General features: G+C 37.8%; 1 protein-coding gene across 1 annotated transcript in view; it reads right to left on the bottom strand.

Moving 5' to 3' along the window:
* The window catches only part of DSCAM (DS cell adhesion molecule), a 799693-nt gene that overhangs the window by 322309 nt on the left and 455732 nt on the right, over window positions 1–21652 (bottom strand). The window contains exon 4 of the mRNA XM_030806202.1: window positions 8869–9015. Coding sequence (XP_030662062.1) covers window positions 8869–9015 — 147 coding nt within the window. The remainder of the gene's footprint in view (window positions 1–8868; window positions 9016–21652) is intronic.

Here is a 21652-nt window from a genome sequence, read left to right on the forward strand (position 1 = left end):
AAAAATCAGCATACTAAACTTCTTCAGAATTAAGAACTGGCCCAGTGAGGTGACTCAGGCCTGTAATCCTAGCACTTTGGGAGGCCGAGGCAGGAACATCACATGAGGTGAAGAGTTCAAGATGAGCCTGGCCAACATGGTGGAACCCCATCTCTACTAAAAATATAAAAATTAGCCAGGTTTGGTGGCATGCGCCTCTAATCCCAGCTACAGGCAGAGGCAGGATAATAGCTTGAACCCGGGAAGCGGAGATTGCAGTGAGCCAAGATCACGCCACTGTATTCCAGCCTGGGTGACAAAGAAAGACTCTCTCAAAAAAAAAAAAAAAAATAAGAACTGTAGCATTTTCAAAGGCATCGTTAAGAAAGTGAAAAAAAATTGAAAATCATATTTCTAATAAAGAACTCAAATCCAAAAAATATTAAAAATGCTTACATCTCTATAATGAAAAGAAACAACCCAATCAAAATGGGCAAAATAGTTGAATATTTTACATCCCCAAAGAAGACATACAAATACCTAATCAGTACACAAAAAGATGCTCAATCTCACTAGGCATTAGGGTAATATGAATAAAAATTACAGTGAGACATGACTTCACACCCACTAGGATGACTGCAATAAAATCACAAACAATGTTGGTGAAGATGTGGGGACCTGGAATCTTCACACATTGTTGGTGGAAGGTAATATATACTTACATATGTACACATATACATCTCACATAAAAATGGCTAGAGTGCCAGCCTTCACATCCACATCACAGCAAAAATGCTTAAGAATGCCCCCTCAGTGAACTCACTTTTAAGCAGAATTTCCTACAAACCCACACATTTTTCTCCTCTTACATCACATTGGCTAGAGTTTATTTTTTTCCCCAGGTGTATTATGGTATACTTGCCAAATAAAAGCAGCCAAAACAAGTCGGCATTTTCTTAAAATGTTTAAACTTCAATTTGCCATAAGGCCCCAACTTCTAGGTATCTACCCTAAATGAATGAAAACATGTTCACTCAAAGACTTAGGTACAAATGTTCATAGCAGGATTATTCATAATCAAAAAGTAGAAACAATCCAAATGTTCATAATTTAGTGAATTGATAACCAAATGCAGTATTTACAGATGAGCAAATGCTCTCCAGCAACAAGAGAGACTGGATGACTAACACATGTAACAACATGGGTGCTACATGAAAGAAGGCAGACACAAAATCCACATCCTATATCAATTTATGTAAAATATCCAGAAAATGCAACTCTACAGAGACAGACAATAGATTAGTGGTTGTCTGGGACTGGGGATGGACATTGAAATTGGCTTCAAATGGGTAGGAGGAATCTTTTGGGTGGTGAAAACATTCTAAAATTAAATTGGTGTAATTGTGGCACGACTCTATGCATTTACTAAAATTATTGAATTGAATAAACTGGATGGAGTTTAAAGTAAACTACATCTCAATAAAACTGTTTTACAAAACCTGAATGAGGTATTTATTTTTTTATTTCAAGTTTTATTTTAGATACAGGTGGTATATGTGCAGATTTGTTACATGGGAATATTACGTGATGCTGAGGTTTGGAGTAGAGATCCTGTTCCTCAGATAGTGAGTATGGTACTTCACAGGTAGCTTTTTTTTTTTTTTTTTTTTTTTGAGACAGAGTCTCGCTCAGTGGCCCAGGCTAGAGTGCAATGGCGCGATCTCGGCTCACTGCAAGCCCTGCCTCCTGGGTTCACACCATTCTCCTGCCTTAGCCTCCTGAGTAGCTGGGACTACGGGCGCCCACCACCACGCACGGCTAATTTTTTTTGTCTTTTTAGTAGAGGCAGGGTTTCATCGTGTTAGCCAGGATGGTCTTGATCTCCTGACCTTGTGATCCACCCGCCTCGGCCTCCCAAAGTGCTGGGATTACAGGCGTGAGCCACTGCGCCCGGCCCTTGATAGGTAGCTTTTTAACCCAAACTCTCTGCTCTCCACAGTCTAGTGCCCACAGTGGCTACTGTTCCCGTATTTGTGTCCATGTGTGGTCAATATTTAGCTCTTACTTATAAGTGAGAACATGAGGTGCTTGGTTTTCTATTCCTATGTTAACTTACTAAGAATTATGGCCTCCAGCTCCATTCACATTGCTGCAAAGAACAATATTTCATTCTTTTTTATGGCTTTCCAGTATACCATGGTGTATATGTACCACATTTTATTTATCCAATCTACCATTGATGGACACCTGGGCTGATTTCATGTCTTTGCTATTGTGAATAGCCCAACGATGAACATACAAGTGCATATGTCTTTTTGGAAGAATGATTTATTTTCTTTTAGTTATATTACTCAGTAATGGGATTGCTGGGTCAAATGGTAGCTCTATTTTAAGTTCTTTGAGAAATCTCCAGTCTGCTTTCCACAATGGCAGGACTAAGTTACATTACCACCAGTAGTGTATAAGCGTTCCCTTTTCTCTGCACCCTCACAGCATCTGATGTTTTATATTTTAAGTGCATGATTGAAGCAATGCTTGAGACAAGCTCTTGTGGGGATATTTGGTCATATGTCAAATCTGAACAACCAAACGGCATTGTCTTTCATTTTCATCCCCTTCAAATTTTTTTTTGTCTCAAAGTCTTGAAACTTTTTTATATATGTTACAAAAATTATTTTTATCCCATTTGAAAACATACACAAAAGTAGACAAAAATAATATAATGCATCCCATATATTCATCATATTAATGGCTCTGGCATCAAAACTTTTCTATTCTTCATCATGTTTATTTCTCGATAGTTTTACTTTGTTTTTGGTGGTAAAGTATATGCAACAAAAGGGAAGCTATAGGCTGCGTGCAGCGGCTTACGCTTGTAATCCCAGCACTTTGGGAGGCTGAGGCAGGGGGATCATGAGGTCAGGCGATCGAGACCATCCTGGCCAACATGGTGAAACCCTGTCTCTACTAAAACACAAAAAATTAGCCGGGTGTGGTGGTGCATGCCTGTAGTTCCAGCTACTCAGGAGGCTGAGACAGGGGAATCACTTGAACCCGGGAGGCAGAGGTCGCAGTGAGCTGAGATCACACCACTGCACTCCTGTGTGGCAACAGAATGAGACTCCATCTCAAAAACAAACGAACAACAACAACAAAAAACAAAAAAGGGAAGCTATGTCATTTTATCATTACATCACTAGCATGTTTCTCTAATAAAAATAGAGTTTTGTTACATAACCACAGTCAGTATTACACAATATCAAGTATTATACATTCCAAATTCATTTTTCATCAGCTCTAAAGTGGCTAGCTTTTAAACAATTGAATTAATTAAATCAAGATCCTTCTCTTGTTCACATGCAGTTGTTACATCTCTTGAGTCTTTCTTAATGCAGAGCCAGCCCTCCTCCTTTCTCCCATGTATTTGACTTGGCTTTTTAAAGAAACCAGGTAGTTACCATGCTGAATTTGCTTGTCCATGACATCATTTAACTTGTTCCGTTATTGCCATAGACATTTTTCTTATGAACTGGAATTTATTTCAGTGGGTTGGTTAGATAAGTGTTCAACCTCTCTCTCTTTGAGAGGGGTGCTGTGCGCTTCACATTGCTTCCACAGAATGTATGGTTTTCCCGTTCTTAGTGACACTCAATTGATCAGTGAGGTCAGATGTTAAAATTTATCTGAGCTATTTTGTTAAGGTTGAAAATGGAATTTTCTAATTTTGTCATTTCTTTCGCATTCAGTAGATATAATTATTCTGCAGAATGAACTTTCCCTTCTGAACTAAGGTTATTTGGTTATCTTAAAATACAGTAGCTATAGGAAAGACAGAATACATTTAGTGGTTGTTGTCTTTAATCATCTGTTATCAGAATGAAGAGTTAGTGCCCTGGTTTCTACTATGGAGACCAATAAGATTCTTATTGCTTTCTTTATATGAAATACATATGTGTGTGTGCATATGTAAGTATATATGTACATATGTGTATATATATATACACACATATATGTATAAAATTATAATGAACTCAAAGGTTTTCAAAACATTTAATGGTTATCAATCATGTGCAAACATCACTGCTGATACTCAATTCATCCCCTTTGGCTGACGAGAGCCCCTTTATGTCGGTTCCTATGTCATTTTGACAAGACCCCATTCATGTTTCAGACTCACCTGAGACATTTCCTGCCTCAGACCTTCAATCAACCACTCCTCCAAGAAGCCATGGTCCCTTTTAGTAGTGAATTGTATTTAAAAGAATCTACAATCTAGATGTTAGAGGTGCTGGTTGCTATTGTTTGCTCATCACTTCTGGGACTTCTCAGTGGAAAGACTGAAAATTCATACTTTTTTTGAAGTGTGTACCAATAGTTTTTTGTGTGTTTTTTTGTTTGTTTGTTTTTTGAGATGGAAGTTCACTCTTGTCACCAGGCTGGAGTGCAATGGCGCCATCTCGGCCCACTGCAACCTCTGCCTCCTGAGTTCAAGCAATTCTCCTGCTTCAGCCTCCTGAGTAGCTGGGATTACAGGCACCCACCACTATACCCGGGTAATTTTTGTATTTTTAGTAGAGATGGGGTTTCATCATGTTGGCCAGGCTGGTCTTGAACTCCTGACCTCAAGTGATCTGCCTGCCTCAGTCTCCCAAAGTGCTGGGATTACAGGTGTGAGCCACCACACCTGGCAAATGTATACCAATAGTTTCTATTGGAATTCGACATTTCAAGGATTTTATGCATTTTTTAAAATTTTGGGCAAGGACTTCACGTCTAAAACACCAAAAGCAATGCCAACAAAAGCCAAAATTGACAAATGGGATCTAATTAAACTAAGGAGCTTCTGCACAGCAAAAGAAACTACCATCAGAGTGAACAGGCAACCTACAGAATGGGAGAAAATTTTTGCAACCTACTCATCTGACAAAGGGCTAATACCCAGAATCTACAATGAACCCAAACAAATTTACAAGAAAAAAAACAACACCATCAACAAGTGGGCGAAGGATATGAACAGACACTTCTCAAAAGAAGACATTTATGCAGCCAAAAGACACATGAAAAAATGCTCATCTTCACTGGCCATCAGAGAAATGCAAATCAAAACCACAGTAAGATACCATCTCACACCAGTTAGAATGGCCATCATTCAAAAGTCAGGAAACAACAGGTACTGGAGAGGATGTGGAGAAATAGGAACACTTTTACACTATTGGTGGGACTGTAAACTAGTTCAACCATTGTGGAAGTCAGTGTGGCGATTCCTCAGGGATCTAGAACTAGAAACACCATTTGACCCAGCCATCCCATTACTGGGTGTATACCCAAAGGACTATAAATCATGCTGCTATAAAGACACATGCACACATATGTTTATTGCGGCACTATTCACAATAGCAAAGACTTGGAACCAACCCAAATGCCCAACAATGATAGACTGGATTAAGAAAATGTGGCACATATACACCATGGAATACTATGCAGCCATAAAAAATGATGAGTTCATGTCCTTTGTAGGGACATGGATGAAGCTGGAAACCATCATTCTCAGCAAACTATGGCAAGGACAAAAAACCAAACACCGCATGTTCTCACTCATAGGTGGGAATTGAAAAATGAGAACACATGGACACAAGAAGGGGAACATCACACTCTGGGGCCTGTTGTGGGGTGGGGGGAGGGGGAAGCGATAGCATTAGGAGATATATCTAATGTTAAATGACGAGTTAATGGGTGCAGCACACCAACGTGGCACATGTATACATATGTAACATACCTGCATGTTATGCACATGTACCCTAAAACTTAAAGTATAATAAAAAAAAGTATATATATATATATATATATATATATATATATATATATACACACACATACATACATACTCTAAGGCACATCTGTTCTCTTAGAGCTTAGGATAAAAAGTACATATGTAAAGTATTTAGAAATAATTATTTCAGTTGTATAAATGCCTTACGTTTTTGTTATATTTCAAGAATTTCTATAAATATTTCAAGAATTATAAAAAAATTTCATACTTTTATTTTTTTTATACTGAAAATAAAAATAACATAAACATAATCACTTTTCACTTATCCCACTATATATGCTACTATAAATATAAGTGAGTATATATAATATATAATATATAAACAAATATATATAATGTGATGATTGATATTGAGTGTCAACTTAATTGGATTGAAGGATGCAAAGTATTGTTTCTGGGTGTGTCTGTGAGGGTGTCACCAAAGGAGAGTAACATTTGAGTCAGTGAACTGGGAGACGCAGACCCACCCTCAATCTGGATGGGCACCATTAATCAACTGCCAGTATGGCTAGGATAAAAGCAAGCAGAAGAACATGGAAAGACTAGACTGGCTTAGTCCTCCAGCCTACATCTTTCTCCTGTGCTGGATGCTTCCTGCCCTTGAGCATCAGACTCCAAGTTCTTCAACTTTTAGACGCTTGGACCTTTGAACACAGACTGAAAGGTGCACTGTTGGCTTCCCTACTTTTAAGGTTTTGGGAATTAGACTGATTTTCTTTCTCCTCAGCTTGCAGATGGCCTATTGTGGGACTTTACCTTGTGATCACGTGAGTCAATACTCCTTAATAAACTCAACTTTATATATATATATCTATCCTATTAATTCTGTCCCCCTAAAGAACCCTAATACATACATAGAGACTAGACTGCAATTTTTACCTTCCAGACACTACTAACCTTTCAGAACAGTTGCTCATCTTCTCGGAGTTTCAGCAATCTCCTCGAAAACTGTCCCTACTGAAAAGGCAGTCCTCAATACCAAACTCACTACTTGTGGCTGTTTTCCTCTGGAATTTGGTCCTGTAAGTTTTCACACTAGCTCCTAACAACCATAAGCAGATGTTTTTTACACATTTAAGAAGTCTTTCTAGTTGTCCTCAGAGAAAGAATGACTTGTCCAAATAACTAGCCCTAGTACAGAAATCAAGACCATTTGAAAAAATATTAGGTCAGTTTGTCTATTTTACTGATTTTTTTTAAAGAAAAAACTTGTTTATTACATTTACTGTTCTTTTGGTCTATTTTCTATTTCATTAGTCTCTTTATATTTTCCCTTAGAAGTAACTTGAACTTATTTCCTGGATGTTTAAATGATATTTTTCTTTATCTTTACAGCCCACAAATTTTATTAGACTATGTTGCATGTTGACCATTCTGGGTCCATTTTTCCAGGTATGGTTGTGCCATTTTAATGTGTAATCATTATGTATTCTTTTTAATGACAGGACTTTTTTTGAATTAGTGTTTTATTATTAATACTTATTCTGATCAATTGCTTGGCTTTCTTTTTAAGAGAATTTAGTTATACACGTGTTTCATCATCTTTGTCAGACAGCTATACATTTTTATCTCTATTTGTCTTATTCGTTAATATTTTTGATTTCCCATATTATGCTTTCTGTTGTGTTTATCCTGAGTGCTCCTTCTAATTTCATTTTAATTTTAGAACTCTTCATTTTTCTAACTTTTTCCAAAATATGCCACTTACTTGTTTCACAGATTTGTGTTGTTTCATCATTTTATTTCTGATTTATACTGCTCTTTCAAAGCATTCCCTGGCTGGATTATACACTGCTGCTCTCACTTTTCCAGGCTCACTAGGCAATCCCAGGACTCCCATGGTGACAAAATGCTTGTGACTACTTCTGTCCATTTTTGAAACATTAGTGAATCACTCCAAAACAAAAAATGAACAAACATCGTGGGATTAAGGAAAGTAAACTTGCCTTTCCAACCCTAAGAGATACACTTAAAAATCAACACTTTATGACTCAGCATGGAGATAAGAAAGGTCACCTGAAACAGAAAGACGGGCTCTTAGATCATCACCACTTATGTCATCATTTGGAGGGAGAAATGCTTATTTACTTATTTTGCTAATCCCAAATTAATTGTATACCAGGATCCCCCTCCTACCTCGAATCCTTCCCCTTTCTTTTCTGAACATGCCATTAGAAAATTTCTCTTTAATGCAAACAGGACGTTTTCTAGGATTTTCTGAATAAGTAGAATATTGTGCTCTCCTTAAAGCCATCATGGACTAAGATGATAGTTATTATTTATTTTCTAATTCATTTTCCCCCCGAAAGACATGATAATTATAAAAGCAAGGGAGAAAATAGCAATTGACTTGTAAAAGAACAGATAAAGAAACAAAAATACTTGCAAGTTCAAAGGAAAACTAATTTAATTCTGACTTGTGTTTGTGCTGGACCTTGAAAGACCATTGGCTATTTTGAAGATGTAAGTGATGAAGACAAAAATCCCAACAGTACATTATCAAGGACAAAAAGTGGGTGCTCAGGCAGTGATGTTTTAAATTATTCCAATGTTCAACAAGTTCCCTTCACTTCTTCCCATAAAGCATTACAAATAAGGTACTTCTCAAATCTTGATAGCAAGCAACCTTTGGTCACTTTCATCTCACTATTACAACCTTATAGGATATTTACCACAGGGGGGCAATTATATATTCTTCAGCTACAAAGGCAAAAGTTGGGTATTTTGTATTTGGTTTTCTAATCAAATCAAATGTAATTTGACTGCATTTGAGATGGATATTAGGGATGGAGATGGATCTTTCACTCCTAATGTGCTCCCTGAAATGCTAACGCATCATCACGTGAATGTGTCCATTACTGGTTTGACAAATGTGAAATCTGTATTTCTATGAAATTGTATTCATATTCATTTAAGAGTTTTAAAATTCCTAAAATATTTTGGAAAGGGAATTGAAGGCTCCATTTTAGTGGCAACACTCCACAATTTTGATTGAGTCATCTCAGGACACTAACAAAGAAATAACAGACATAGCAGACGGAGTCTTGATGAGTTTTTACCTGATACAAAAAGTCTGGCGCTGTTGCTCTGCCTCGTCTCTCCGGTGTATCGATGCCGCGTGATGCAGCGGTAGTTATACAATCCATCTTCATTCTGTACATCTTTAATATACAAGGCTCCCGTAGATGTGATGAGAAATCTAGATCCTGAAATAGAGGAAAACAATGGCTTGGTTAAAAGACAATGAAAGCAACCCAACCACATAGACAAAGTCCTTAAACAGTTTTTTTTTTTCCCCACGTGAAGAAACTTAATGAAAAAGCTAAAAATGGGTGCGTGTGTCTGCGTGCGTGTGTGTGTGTGTGTGTGTGTGTGTGTGTCAATTAAGGGTCCAAGCTGTTTTAACTTTTTGACTAGCCTACATTAAGGGTTTTTAGTACTTACGCTATACAATAAATACATACTTAGCAAATCTAACCTCATAAACTTTTTTTTAGATTATGCATTTATCTTACAGCAACGAAGCAGTCATATAATTGGTATATAGCAAACATAGATTTTCTTGGATCATTGCATTTCTCTTAGAATGTGACAAATTAAGGGAATATTAACTTTTTGTTGCACATCTCTAGCTTATGAAAGTATAAACTTTTGTCTCAGTTTAAAATGTTTCGATAAAAGCACAAAAATATTAGACTACAAAGCAATAAAATATTCTACAAACTTCCCCTAAAAAGGCTGTCTTATTTCCTCACATTAACAACCAATATTTATCACTACATTCTATGACACACATGAATGCTTCCCAGATTCAGTGTTTTAGAATATTGTTATTTCTTAATCACTAATTTTTAAACGGACTGCTCAAATCATTGACAATAACAATTTTCCCCTCGAGAAAAAAATTCATGATCAGTCATTCCCCATTATGTCAGCACAAAACAATGTCCTATCTGTAACCCGTAATTTTTACCGGTAAAGCTTCAGTTGAACAGAAAGGGCCAACATTGAGATCAAATATCGGTGTTAGTTTAAGAAGGGCAAACATGTTTTTTTCCCTTTGAAAATGTAACTTTTAAAGATATTTTTTGCTGTTCAATTTTAATTGGGTGATAAAACAAGTTGGAGCATAAAGGTAAAATGTACATGATCATCCTAAGTGGATTCTATAATTTCCCTAAAATAATAAAAATTCTGGTCTTTTACTTTAAAAAAAAAAAAAAAAAGTAGAGCTGAGAGTGCCTCATTGCACCTTGGTGGTGGGTAACTCAGTACACCTCCTGCCACCGTTAGACTCTTCTATGGGCTATTTCTGCACGTAATGTGATTCCACTAGAAAGAATGTGATTTTTCTCTTTGAAAAAAGACTAAAATGCCAAATAATCAACTTTTATTGCTTACTTTTCTCAGGTTCAGTTGAAACGTCCTTTAGTTTATTTCAGTCAGAATTTCCAGGAGTCTTAGCTTCATTGCTTTTGAGCTTTACATAATTAAATTGTAAACATAATTTCTTGGTCATTTTCTGCAATAACTACACATCATGCATAGGTCAGTTTCTCAGATAAATTAAAAATGGTTTATGATTTTTTTTTTGAGATAAGGTCTGGCTGTATTATCCAGGCTGTAGTGTAGTGGTATCATCTCAGCTCACTGCAGCCATCACCTCCTGAGCTCAAGCAATCCTTCCACCTCAGCCTCCCGAGTAGCTGGAACTATGGGAGTGGGCCATCACACCTGGCTAATTTTTGTATTTTTTTATAGAGACGAGATCTCGCCATGTCGCCCAGGCTGGTCTTGAACTCATGAGCTCAAGTGATCCACCTGTCTTGGCCTCCCAAAGTGCTAGGGAGTGTAATCCCTCCCAAAGTGGGATTACAGGCATGAGCCACCATGCTGAGCCTAAAAATGATTTATGAATTCTCATGAGTTAGGAGTAATTCCAAAGAACACAGATGTGAAAAAGATCATAAAATAACAGAGCAAATACTGACCTTGTATAAGCTTTTCAAAGGAGCACAAATTAATTATTAAAGCTAGTATAAAATATCTTTAAAGTAATATTTATATTAACTTTCCAAACAATTCCAGTTAGACATTTAGTTTAAAATATACCATAAATAATGCTAGCTATTAGAGAAGCTGAAAAATCTCCTAAAGCTGTATATTCCAGATAATTTTGCTTTATTATTCCCCCAAATGAAAGCAACTAAAAATACCTTTTACCACTTGTCATGTGTCATCACACGCCAGACTTTCTTATGATTCCCATTGTGTATAATGGAAACATTATTTCTCTTTCCATATATTTTGCATGCTTATATAATGCTTTAATAATCAGTTCCTTTAAAGTACAGTTTGATAGACAGAAAGGAAAGTCAAAAAAAAAGATGATGTATGTAATTTCTGTCACCTTCTTAGCATGGAGTATTTTCATTAGAATTGACAGGCCATGAGTGGTGGCAAAATATAAGTGGAAAGGATTTTGTGTGCCATTTTCCAGAAAGGTTGAGAAATGCACACAGATAGCAGCAGCCTGCATTATTACCCATTCCAGAGAGGGCTCTGTTCTCTAGGAACATTTTGTTCACGTAATATCTAACATTTTTTTTGTTTACTCACTTATGTTAAATAAGGCTTTACGGCATATCATTTCAGAAGAACTTGAACCTTTGATTGTCTTAAGCATTTTTTGAGATGTTTACAGCAATGAAGGAGTTGACATTAACTGAGTTTCTGTGCGTAAACCCATTTATGCCTAGCGTTTCATTATTGAAACGCTAAGCATGTGGCAGTTATTTATCTCCTGCTGCTCAAGGTCATTGCCAAGGTCTGATTGCAAAAATTCAAAAAATTGCAACCTCAGGCATAAATGGGTTAATCTGACCTCCTTTGTCTAGTCCTTCATTTCTCAATTTATCTCATCTTGAAATTGATCAACATTTTAAAACACAAAATAAGGTTGAAAAGTAGGATCTTTTAATTATGAGAGGAACAGGTAAGTCCAGGGTCCTTGGGTACAGTCTCAACTCAGGAGTCCTGCGGAACTATCAAGGGACAAGGACACAGCTAAGTCATTAGAGCACCAAATACGTCAGCCCTGTGGTAACGGAATCATTTTAACTGCTCCCTAACTTGCCACCGTACCCCACTTGCTACCTTATGCCACCAAAGGTTTCCATGTCATATGGAATAAATGGTTTGTTCATGTCCTTCAATGAGATTAATGGATGTGCTTCTGTTAAAATAGGCAAATGTTTAAATATAATTTATTGGCATCAAAAAGTGCAAACACACAATTCTGTCTCATTCTGTCTCCCTTTGTGTGTCTTCCTGTATCACACACACTCAAGCACACACACACACCCTTGACTACTCAGAACTGTCTGGTAACATACAACTGTGCAAAGCAAAAATTTTATGAGTAACTTTATTTTCCTTGGAATACTATTAGCATTTTAACCGGACACATTTCTAAAACATAGTTCATACTTTTTGTCATGTTAAACACACTGCAATTCAGAGCCTACTGAACAGTGAATGATTTTTGGATTTTGAGTCATCATTTTGGACATTGATTATTGAGCCATGCTGCTCAGTTAGTAGAGGGATGTCTCAGAAGCTATCTGGCATCTCAAGATGCATGGAATGGTCCCACACTGCCAGATGTTCAAGTCTCTGAGCTTGTCTTTATTAGCTTTTCTGCTTCCTCCTTTACTATCCAGCTGTTATATGTTACTTCCCTTTGTTATCAGTATCTTTGTCAACACACAGTGTGATGCATTCAGTAGGCTGAGAGTTAGAAAACAGACATATCAAAGCTGTTAGGACTTTGTATAAACTAAGAGTAAATAGGTTATGAGCAAGTAACATAGTGGTTTTCCAATGTCAGTTAACATGAGCTTGCATGTTAGTGCCACTAAAATAAATCCAGTGCTTGGTGCCAGTTCAGTCAGCCTGGTTAAGATTAGCATAGGGGCCAGTGGGATATTTCTATGTAGGGACACGAAACTACCAAAGAAAATGGGGCAATAGCCCAGTTGGAAAATGTTGCAGAAACCCTCAGAGTTGGAGTTCTACGGCCACGTTCTTCCCATTGTCATGGTGCTGAGCAGCAAAAAACACCTATAGAGCAGTGGGTTCTGAAACTCAGGCATGACACCATTTTGGGTTTTTTTCAAAGGCAGATATTAAAATAGCAGCAGTTCTAGAAATCTATTTTGCTGAACTATGGGTTGTTAAAGCTGAAAGTCAGATCTTTAAGATCTGAGCTGCAGAAAGCAGGCATGCATGATCTCCAGAAAGAGGCACATCAGAGTTGATTCTAGAAACTAGCATGTGTTATAGGTGGGCAGGAAACAGAGCCAAGTGATGCACCCATTCGTTGGACCAGCACTGTCCTAGGCTCCAGAAATGCAAAAAGGAGAGAGACAGCCCCTATCTCTAGGGAGCTTGTAATCCAAACAGATTTGAGCCTTTGGGTTTAGGAACATCCCAAGAAGTTGAGGAAAAAGGACAGAAGGGCAGAACCTGGAGAGCAATCAGGGAAGTGGCATTGTCCTCCCTCATCTCCCTGGGATGAAGGGGCTACTGATACCCAGAGAGGAAAACTGGTATTTATCCCCATACCTGCTTTTATCCTTGTGTGTTATTCTAATACAAATAATTAACTTTATATGTTAAAGTCCTCATCATTAATGTGCTTGTTCAATCTTCTCAGCTAACTTTTTCTTTGTTCTTATGAAGAATCAAATTAAAAGATCTTTCCCTGGTTTCAGATGCAACAAGCTCATCCACTTTGGAGATTTCTCAGTGTGGAAGAAAAAACCTGGGCTTTGGAAGCCAGTGGATCTGAACTACAAAACCGTCATTGTCCCTTTCTAGCTGTGTGGCCTCAGTCTAGTCATTCAACTCTAAACTTTGCTTTCTTCATCTAGAAAAAAGAGAGATGATGAGTAATCTCTTTGTTCTGCTGTTGAAGATCAAATTAAAACGCATTTATGTCATCTAGCAGATAGTCATGCATCCATTGCACAGCAGAATGACTAAGCTCAATAATAATGTATTCTGTATTTCAAAATAGCTCAGAGAGTAAATTTCAAATATCTCATCACAAAAAAAGGGATAGGTGAGGTGACAGATATGTTCATCATCTTGATGTAATCATTTCACATTGTGTATATACATAGGTGTGTATATATAGACACATACAAAATCAACACATTGTACCCAATGAATGTATGTAACTTTTCAATTGAAAAAATATTAATAATAAAGAAAAAATGACAATCGTATCTATCCTAGTAAATGTCATGTTTGTTATTCTGCTGCTCTGGCCAATCCACAGGTGTATAACATGTAGCCTGTGTGAGCCAGACAGGGAAGATCCCACTGATATAAACATAGCAGGGCCCCCTTTCAATTGTTTGTTTGCTTACTTATGAAAGGCAACCTCATATATTAAAGAAAGCATCTGAGTGGTAATGACGTAGATGAATTTTACATCACAATTCTGCCATTTGGAGCTATGTCACCACAGGCAAAATATTTACCAAACCTCTGAGCCAATGTCACATGACAGAGCATTGGTAAACATAGAAAGATATACTGAGTCCATGGAGTATTTTTGTATACCCCGGTGAAAGGCTTGGGGAAAGGAGGATCACAGACATCTGCTATTAACTGAATGTTTGCATCTGCACAAAATTTATATGATGAATTCTTAATCCCCAATACAACGGTATTTGGAAATAAAGCTTTTGGGAAGTAATTAGGTATAGATGTGATTATAAGGGTGGGACCAGACCTCACTTTCTCTCTCTGCCCTGTGGGATCACAGTGAGAAGGCGGCTGTCTGCAATCCAGGAAAGGAGCCCTCATCAGGCACCAAATCTGCCAATACCTTGATCTTGGACTTCCCAGCCCCCAGAACAGTGAGAGATAAATTTTTGTGGTTTAAGCCTCCCAGTCCATGATATTTTGTGACAGTAGCCCAAGCTGACCAAGATATTATCTTCAGAAGTCTTTTCCACAGCAGAAATGGATATTCACAGAAACTCAGGGACTTTCCCCAAAATTATCATCATGTTACTTGAACAATTCTCCCTGGCATATCTGTTAGTATCTGAGCATAAAAAAACATATTGAAGTTCTCAAAATTAATCATTTCTCATCCATCATATTTTATCTAACAGGAAGGCCCTCTGCTTCTACCTCCAAAATATATCCTGAATCCATCCACTTTCCTCCCTCAACACTGTACCACACACATCTAAGGATTGTAGCTTTCAAACTCTCTGTGTCCACTTCTGCTTCCCTACAATTTAATCTCTACTCATCATGCACGAGCACTTAGCAATATACATCATTTAGTGCCTTGATGGAATCCCACTAGACCTAACCACTTATGATGGTCTATGATGGTTTGGGGTTTGACCATATCTCCAAATGCTTCCCCTCCACTCTCTCCTTCTTCCACCATACCCAGGCCATGCTGTACTTCTTTTATTTGCTCTGACTGGAGGCTCTGAGCCCAGATCTCTCCCTGGATGGGTCCTTCTTGTCATCCTGGCCTCAGTTTTTAAGTCAAATTTCCGGCAAAGTCACATTATCATGGTCACTCATGATGAGAGACTCGGTTTTATTATACCTGTATGTGACATTATCTTGTGCATGTGCATGAGATTGGTTTAACATTTCCCTCCTTCATCTAGAATAGCAAGAATGCATTTTGTCTTGTTCAACATTTCATCTCCATTACATAGAACAGTACTTGGCTATGACATCCTAAAATATTTGTTGAATGCATGGGCTGATGAAACAGTCTATTATTGCTTGTATTCAAAACATCCTTTCCTAGGTCTCAGTAAAAAGAAAGCTAAAGTACCTTTTTTTAGATTTCAGCACATTTCCTCGTGTAGACTACATAAAAAAGTTTGTTCCCCTCCAGAGATGAATATATTCTTATATGAAAATGAGCATATTTTAAGATGGTGATGAATTATTCTTTCATTATGCTCCCTGGCTTTTTACTATGTGGTTAAGTTGTTAGATCTTCAGTAAAGGCAACACTATTTGGGGGAAGATTTTAAAAGCATATGTCATTTTTCACTTAGAGAAATATATCTTAGAGCTCTTGTTTGTTTTGTTTTTCCTATTGCAGTCTATACAAATTGAGTTAATAGCAATTAAAAGAACAGATGGCTCTGCTAATAAGATGCCAAATGGTAGCACATCCACGATGAAACTTTTATCAGCTGTGCCCGCCATCTCCAATTGATGGCCACACTGTGTCATGAAACTGAGCTTTCTTCAAAGCCGTTTCAATAACAGTTTCTGAAATATTAGAGGAACATAAGAATTAAATCTAAGTTCTAAGTATACAGCATTAGAAACGACACGAGCCTCTTAGCATTAACTAAAATAGAAGTGGAAAGATATATATATATATATTTTATATAGATATGATTATATATAAAGGATTATATATCTTATATAGATATGATATATATAAAGGATTAGATGCAGGCATGAGTGAGCTACAGATATTTCCTGAGCAATTGAGCTGCCAGATAAAACTATGCACATGTTGAAAGCTGCATATAAGAGAAAAGAAGAGTCCCCTAAAGAGAAGACATCTAACCTGATGTTATGAGCTGAATTTCCCCCTTCCTCAAAACTTTATGTTAATGTCCTAACCTGCAGTACCTCGGGATGTGACTTTATTTGGAAATAGGGTCAGTCACTGCAGATGTAATATGTTAAGATGAACTCATACTTGGACAGTGTGTACCCCTAATCCAATGTGACCGATGTCCTTATAAAAAGGGGAAATTTAGATAGAGACATGGACATTAACGTGAATCCTAATCAGAGCCAACAGGTTCTAGGTGGAGGCCACCACTGCTTTCAGCATTACTTATGTTATGACACATTTAGTTCTTACAATGACTCCAAGAGGAAGATACTGTTATTCCCATTTTTCAGATGAGAAAATTGAGAAACAGAGAAGTTCAGGGACTTGCCCCAGTTTATACAACTAGAAGTATCTGTGCCAGGATGGTGCCCTGGCATGCTGGCTCATGCCCTCACGCAAATCTCTCCCCTGGGTTTGGGCCATGGCACAAGTGTGAGACGGCAAGGCATGGGCAAGCGGAGGTACAACCAGAGTGGGGCAGAAGCCATGGGCACGGAAAGAAATTTAACCTCAAGCTTCAACAGAGCTGGGGTGAGGAGAAGATGCCAGGTATTGATTCTGAGGGACCTATGGGGTTGGGGTGGCCTTGGTAGAGCAAAGGAGTTGGGGTAGGGGAGATTCTGTTTCAGAAAAGGTAAGAGCTCAGCTGTGAGCATGCTGAGTCAGTTAAAATAAAAAAAAGTCAAGCTGGAGACAGGGTGTTGGAAACCAACTATGCTTGTTGAGGAGGAGCCCTTCATGAGAACTGAAGTTCAGTAACTCCCCAGGAAGGAGAGTGAAGGAAGAAGGCCAGAAAAAGACCCAGGAAAGGAGTGAGAGGAGGCATGGAGGACACAAGCCAGCGTGGTGCTAAGAAAGCCAGGGGAGGAGAGGACTCCTTAAGGATGGTGCAAATGGCTGCAGCTCTCTGCCTTCCTATTGCCATAGCCTTGAGTACATATACAACCTGCACAAAGGGGCAATATTGCCTTTTTAGGAAAATCATGATATTAAATGAGAACATCCGTGTAAGTACCTGACAGAGAAAAGCACTTTAGAGTAGCTCTAATGTGTAATAAAATTTGATAAAATATTCTTGCTGAACCAATAAAAATATTAAATGTCTAAGAGCTAGAAATGCACAAAATTGAGTTAAAGAACACTCCACGTCATTACCAAATGACATAATAGAAGCCCTGGATAAATGAAGAGGCATATCCAATTCTAGGATTAGACAACTCGATATTGCAAAAATGTCACTTTGTCACAAGTGCAATGAATTACATTTTAATTAATTGCTGAACAAAATTTACTTAGAACTTGATCAAATCAATATAAATTAAAATGAGAGATTCTTTTCATCCAGGAGATTAGAACAAAAAATAAAATGTTTGAAAATAAGTGGTCTTGACAAAGGGTGTGGGAAATAAAAACCTCTATAGGTGGGCATGTAAATTGGTGAAGGCTTTTGATTTTTGAAGGGCAACTTGCCAGTATATTTCAAGTGTGAGACTTGCATACTTTTCAATCCCTCTTGCAACATCAAGGACTATCCTATGGAAAAACTCAGATGTGCACACTTTGATGTTCACCCCCAAATGCACTGATGCATAATTTAACAATGAAAAATTATACATAAACCTGAATGCCAATCAAGGGATAAATAAGTAAATAAATTAGGGTACATCTATACTCTGCAGTTACATAAAAGACAGCAAGGTATATGTACACATACCCTGCAGAAAAATCTCCACTAGTGGTTACATAACAATCTGTAATGTTATGTACCAAAGGCAGTGGTATATAAATAAATTTGTGTATGCAAATGAACAGAGAGGCCTGGATCAGCAGATATCTGCCCAAATGTTAACTGTAGTTGCCTCTGAAATCATGAGTGAATTAGGGGAAGGGGAGGAGAAATTATGTTTCATTTCCCCCTGTCATGTATTTGAGTATCTTAAAAGACGACTCTATTAATGTGCTTCTTGGGTAGTTAAAATGTATTTTGGAAAAAGATGTCAGTGGGTGGTGAGCATATGGACACAGTAGACGTAAACCAAACCCATGTAACACACAACACAGAAGGAGATAAATGTAGGATGATGTTGCTGTCGGGAGTAGATGCGTCGAAGAGGGCTTTTATTATGCTTGCTTTTCAAGCTGGTCGCTACCCGGACGTGCCTAAACGCAGAAGGGGAGACTTTCAATATTCACCCTGGTCTTTGTATTCCCTCCCCTCCAAATACCTCATACAAAAGTTGAATCTGCCACGTAGCTGATCTCTGCCTCTTCCTGAACTTCTGTGATAATTCCCCATTTCACGCATAATTGCATCAATCCAGTTGATTTGGGTGTTAGCACTGCCTCCTCAAAATGGCAGTTGCCTCTCTGAAGACAAAGGGATCCTCTTGTTTGCCCCACTTACCTGCTGCCCCCAAAGGTTTGCACAGTGCTAAATTAAGTGATTGTTTAGAAGATATACATACTTCGAGATTTTTCTAAAAATAGGATCAGTAAAATAAGGGATCATATTGAGGGGGGCAGAGCTCTCACCATATCATTTTATTTAACCTTCGGTAGAGCCTATTACATTTATGAGAGTATCATCAAGATATCCAAGAAATAATGAAGCCCCAGCGTGGATCTTGAGCTGCCTGGGAGAAATCATTTGGCTAGAAATAACACGATCACATGGGGCATGAGGAATAAGCTTACAATTCGGCTGGATCCAGTATGTAAGAAGAGATTTGGTGTATATATTTTAAATTCTCTCAAAGCAATTTCACTAAGACATTTCTTTTTTGTAAATAAAATTCTCTCAGTGAAATTCTCCCGCAGTTAAATGAGGCTCAATTATACACTACTAATTTAAGCCTGCATACTGCATTCCAACTGTATACCTAATTACCCTATTTAGTTTGTTAATGATAAGATCTTTGTGCAGATATTCGAGTCTGTCATTAATCTTTGCTCTAGATTTCTAGTTGTTTACAATAATGAATCCTTAGAAAGAATATAATTGTATAATTCCTTTACTTTTAAAGGAATTACTTCAATAATTTTTTATTAAAGAACCAAAGAAGCTCATAAAACTTATAAATTGTATTTATTTATTTATATGATGAAAAAGATGGTTTTGGCCACTGACATTTGAAAGCAAATATTTCAGTTGGGAACACAGACAAAAAGAGTACATTGACAAAGAAAATAAATCCACTCTCATAAATGCATTTATGTGAATTGCAAAACGGAAGTTGACTCTAGTAAAGAGAAGACCTGTTTAGACGGTGGGAGTTTGGAGTGGGGTGTGAATGTAAGGATTTCTGAGGACATGCACTTCAGCAGAGCCATAGAAGGTAGGAAGATAAGAAGGGGTTATTCATGGATAAGTAGAGCTAAGAACAAGGTTAAAGGAAAAGTATGTTTGAGGCAGGAAAAACTGTGGCATATCCAAGGATCTGACACAAGGTATGGTTTGAAAATAAACTGATAGGACATAGAATTGGCCTGAATGCCAGGATGAGGCAAAGGCCAGATGAGGACCAAGGTGGCTGCTAGGTCTTGGTGAGGAGACCTGAACAGGTGAAGAGTCCTCCTGCCAGGAATAAGAACCAGGGGGCGTGGCACTGGCTGTCCATGGCTGACCTATTTTGGACTTTGGGGAATTGAAATTAGCCCTTTATAGAGATATGGAAAGGGGAAAGAAGAGAATGCTATTGGATGTGCTTGTTGTATCAGGCGGACTCATCTTTAGAAGAGGTACATCAGCATTATTTCCTGTCCCACAAGATTTCTGCATTTTGGGGCTGGAAGGGAATGTGTATGTCAGGTTGATTGTCTGTTCCAGTTGTGGCTGCACAATACAGTGCTGATTAAAAAGCAACATGTACAAAAAGGAAAAAATAAGTGAAGGAAGGTCAGAGCACAGCACTTCAGCCCACAACGACTGTGCTTACCTGGTCTGTGTTAGCAACCCAAAAGGAATTTAAGACACTGGGCTTATTGGCAAAACACATGAAAATTGACTGTAAAGTCTGTCTACCTGATCCAGATGACATAGGATTATGGGAAAGAATCTGGAAAAATAGGAACCACCATAAAGAATGAAAATAGACACTATGTTGTGGCCCCTTAATATTATGGGGCAATGGTTTTTCACACTTTGGGATCTCCTATTAATAGGTTGTGGAATCAGTTTCATGGATTGTAGCTTTATTTTTTAAAAAAATGAAATAAAAGAGCATAGAATGTATCAGCGTGTTATCAAATAGTGGTGATAAATATTCTGCAGCTTTCTTTCAGTACACCTGTGCGTACATAAGATTATGTGTGTGTTTGTATATTTATATGTGTATTTATGCATATGCATTGCTGAGTTCTAAGATAAAATGTCTTTTTTCTATGTATTTCTTACTGTAAGTCAGAGCAAAAAATGTTTGAAGAGCCTTTTTCAACATCTTAGCGATGGAATTGTTACTTTTCTGACTAGGCTTCTGTTTCAAAGCAAGGCTAATTGTCTTTTAGCATCAGCTGGTATACCTGGGATTCTTAAAGTTCTCTCTTCAAATATTTCTGCATTTTAAATTAAGGATTTCTGCTTTAGCAAGTCCCCTAGTTCTTATTCCTGGTAGGAGGACTCTTCACCTGTTCAGGTCTCCTCACCAAGACCTAGCAGCCACCTTGGTCCTCATCGCCTTTGCCTCATCCTGGCATTCGGGCCAATTCTATGTCCTATCAGTTCTATTTTCAAACTATGTCTTGTATCATTTCCTTGGACATTTTTTCCCACCTCAAACACATGCTTTGAGACCAGCAAGTCTATAAGGCCAAAGGCTTGCTTGCATATATAATGGGAATAGCAGAGAAAGCAGTTTACTTTTTAAAAATGCAACATCATCTGAAGGTCTTGGATTACATTTGTTCCTCGATGACACGCGATGATGTCACAGGAAACTAGAATGAGTTTACTGAGGCATCCATACAAATGCACATGCAAATATGCATACTTACAAGAGTACCCAAGGGCAGAAACCAGGTCAGATGCAGTCCCTCGTGTCACTCCACTCCACGGCCTTTTGGTTTCAAATAGTCTGACCTCATGAGAATCTTTGAGACTGGCTTTCATGTCACAGAGCCTTGCACTGTGAGAGCAACTCAATTCCCTAAATGAC

Source organism: Nomascus leucogenys, chromosome 25 (assembly GCF_006542625.1).
Source record: "Nomascus leucogenys isolate Asia chromosome 25, Asia_NLE_v1, whole genome shotgun sequence".
NCBI classification, from domain to species: Eukaryota; Metazoa; Chordata; class Mammalia; order Primates; family Hylobatidae; genus Nomascus; species Nomascus leucogenys.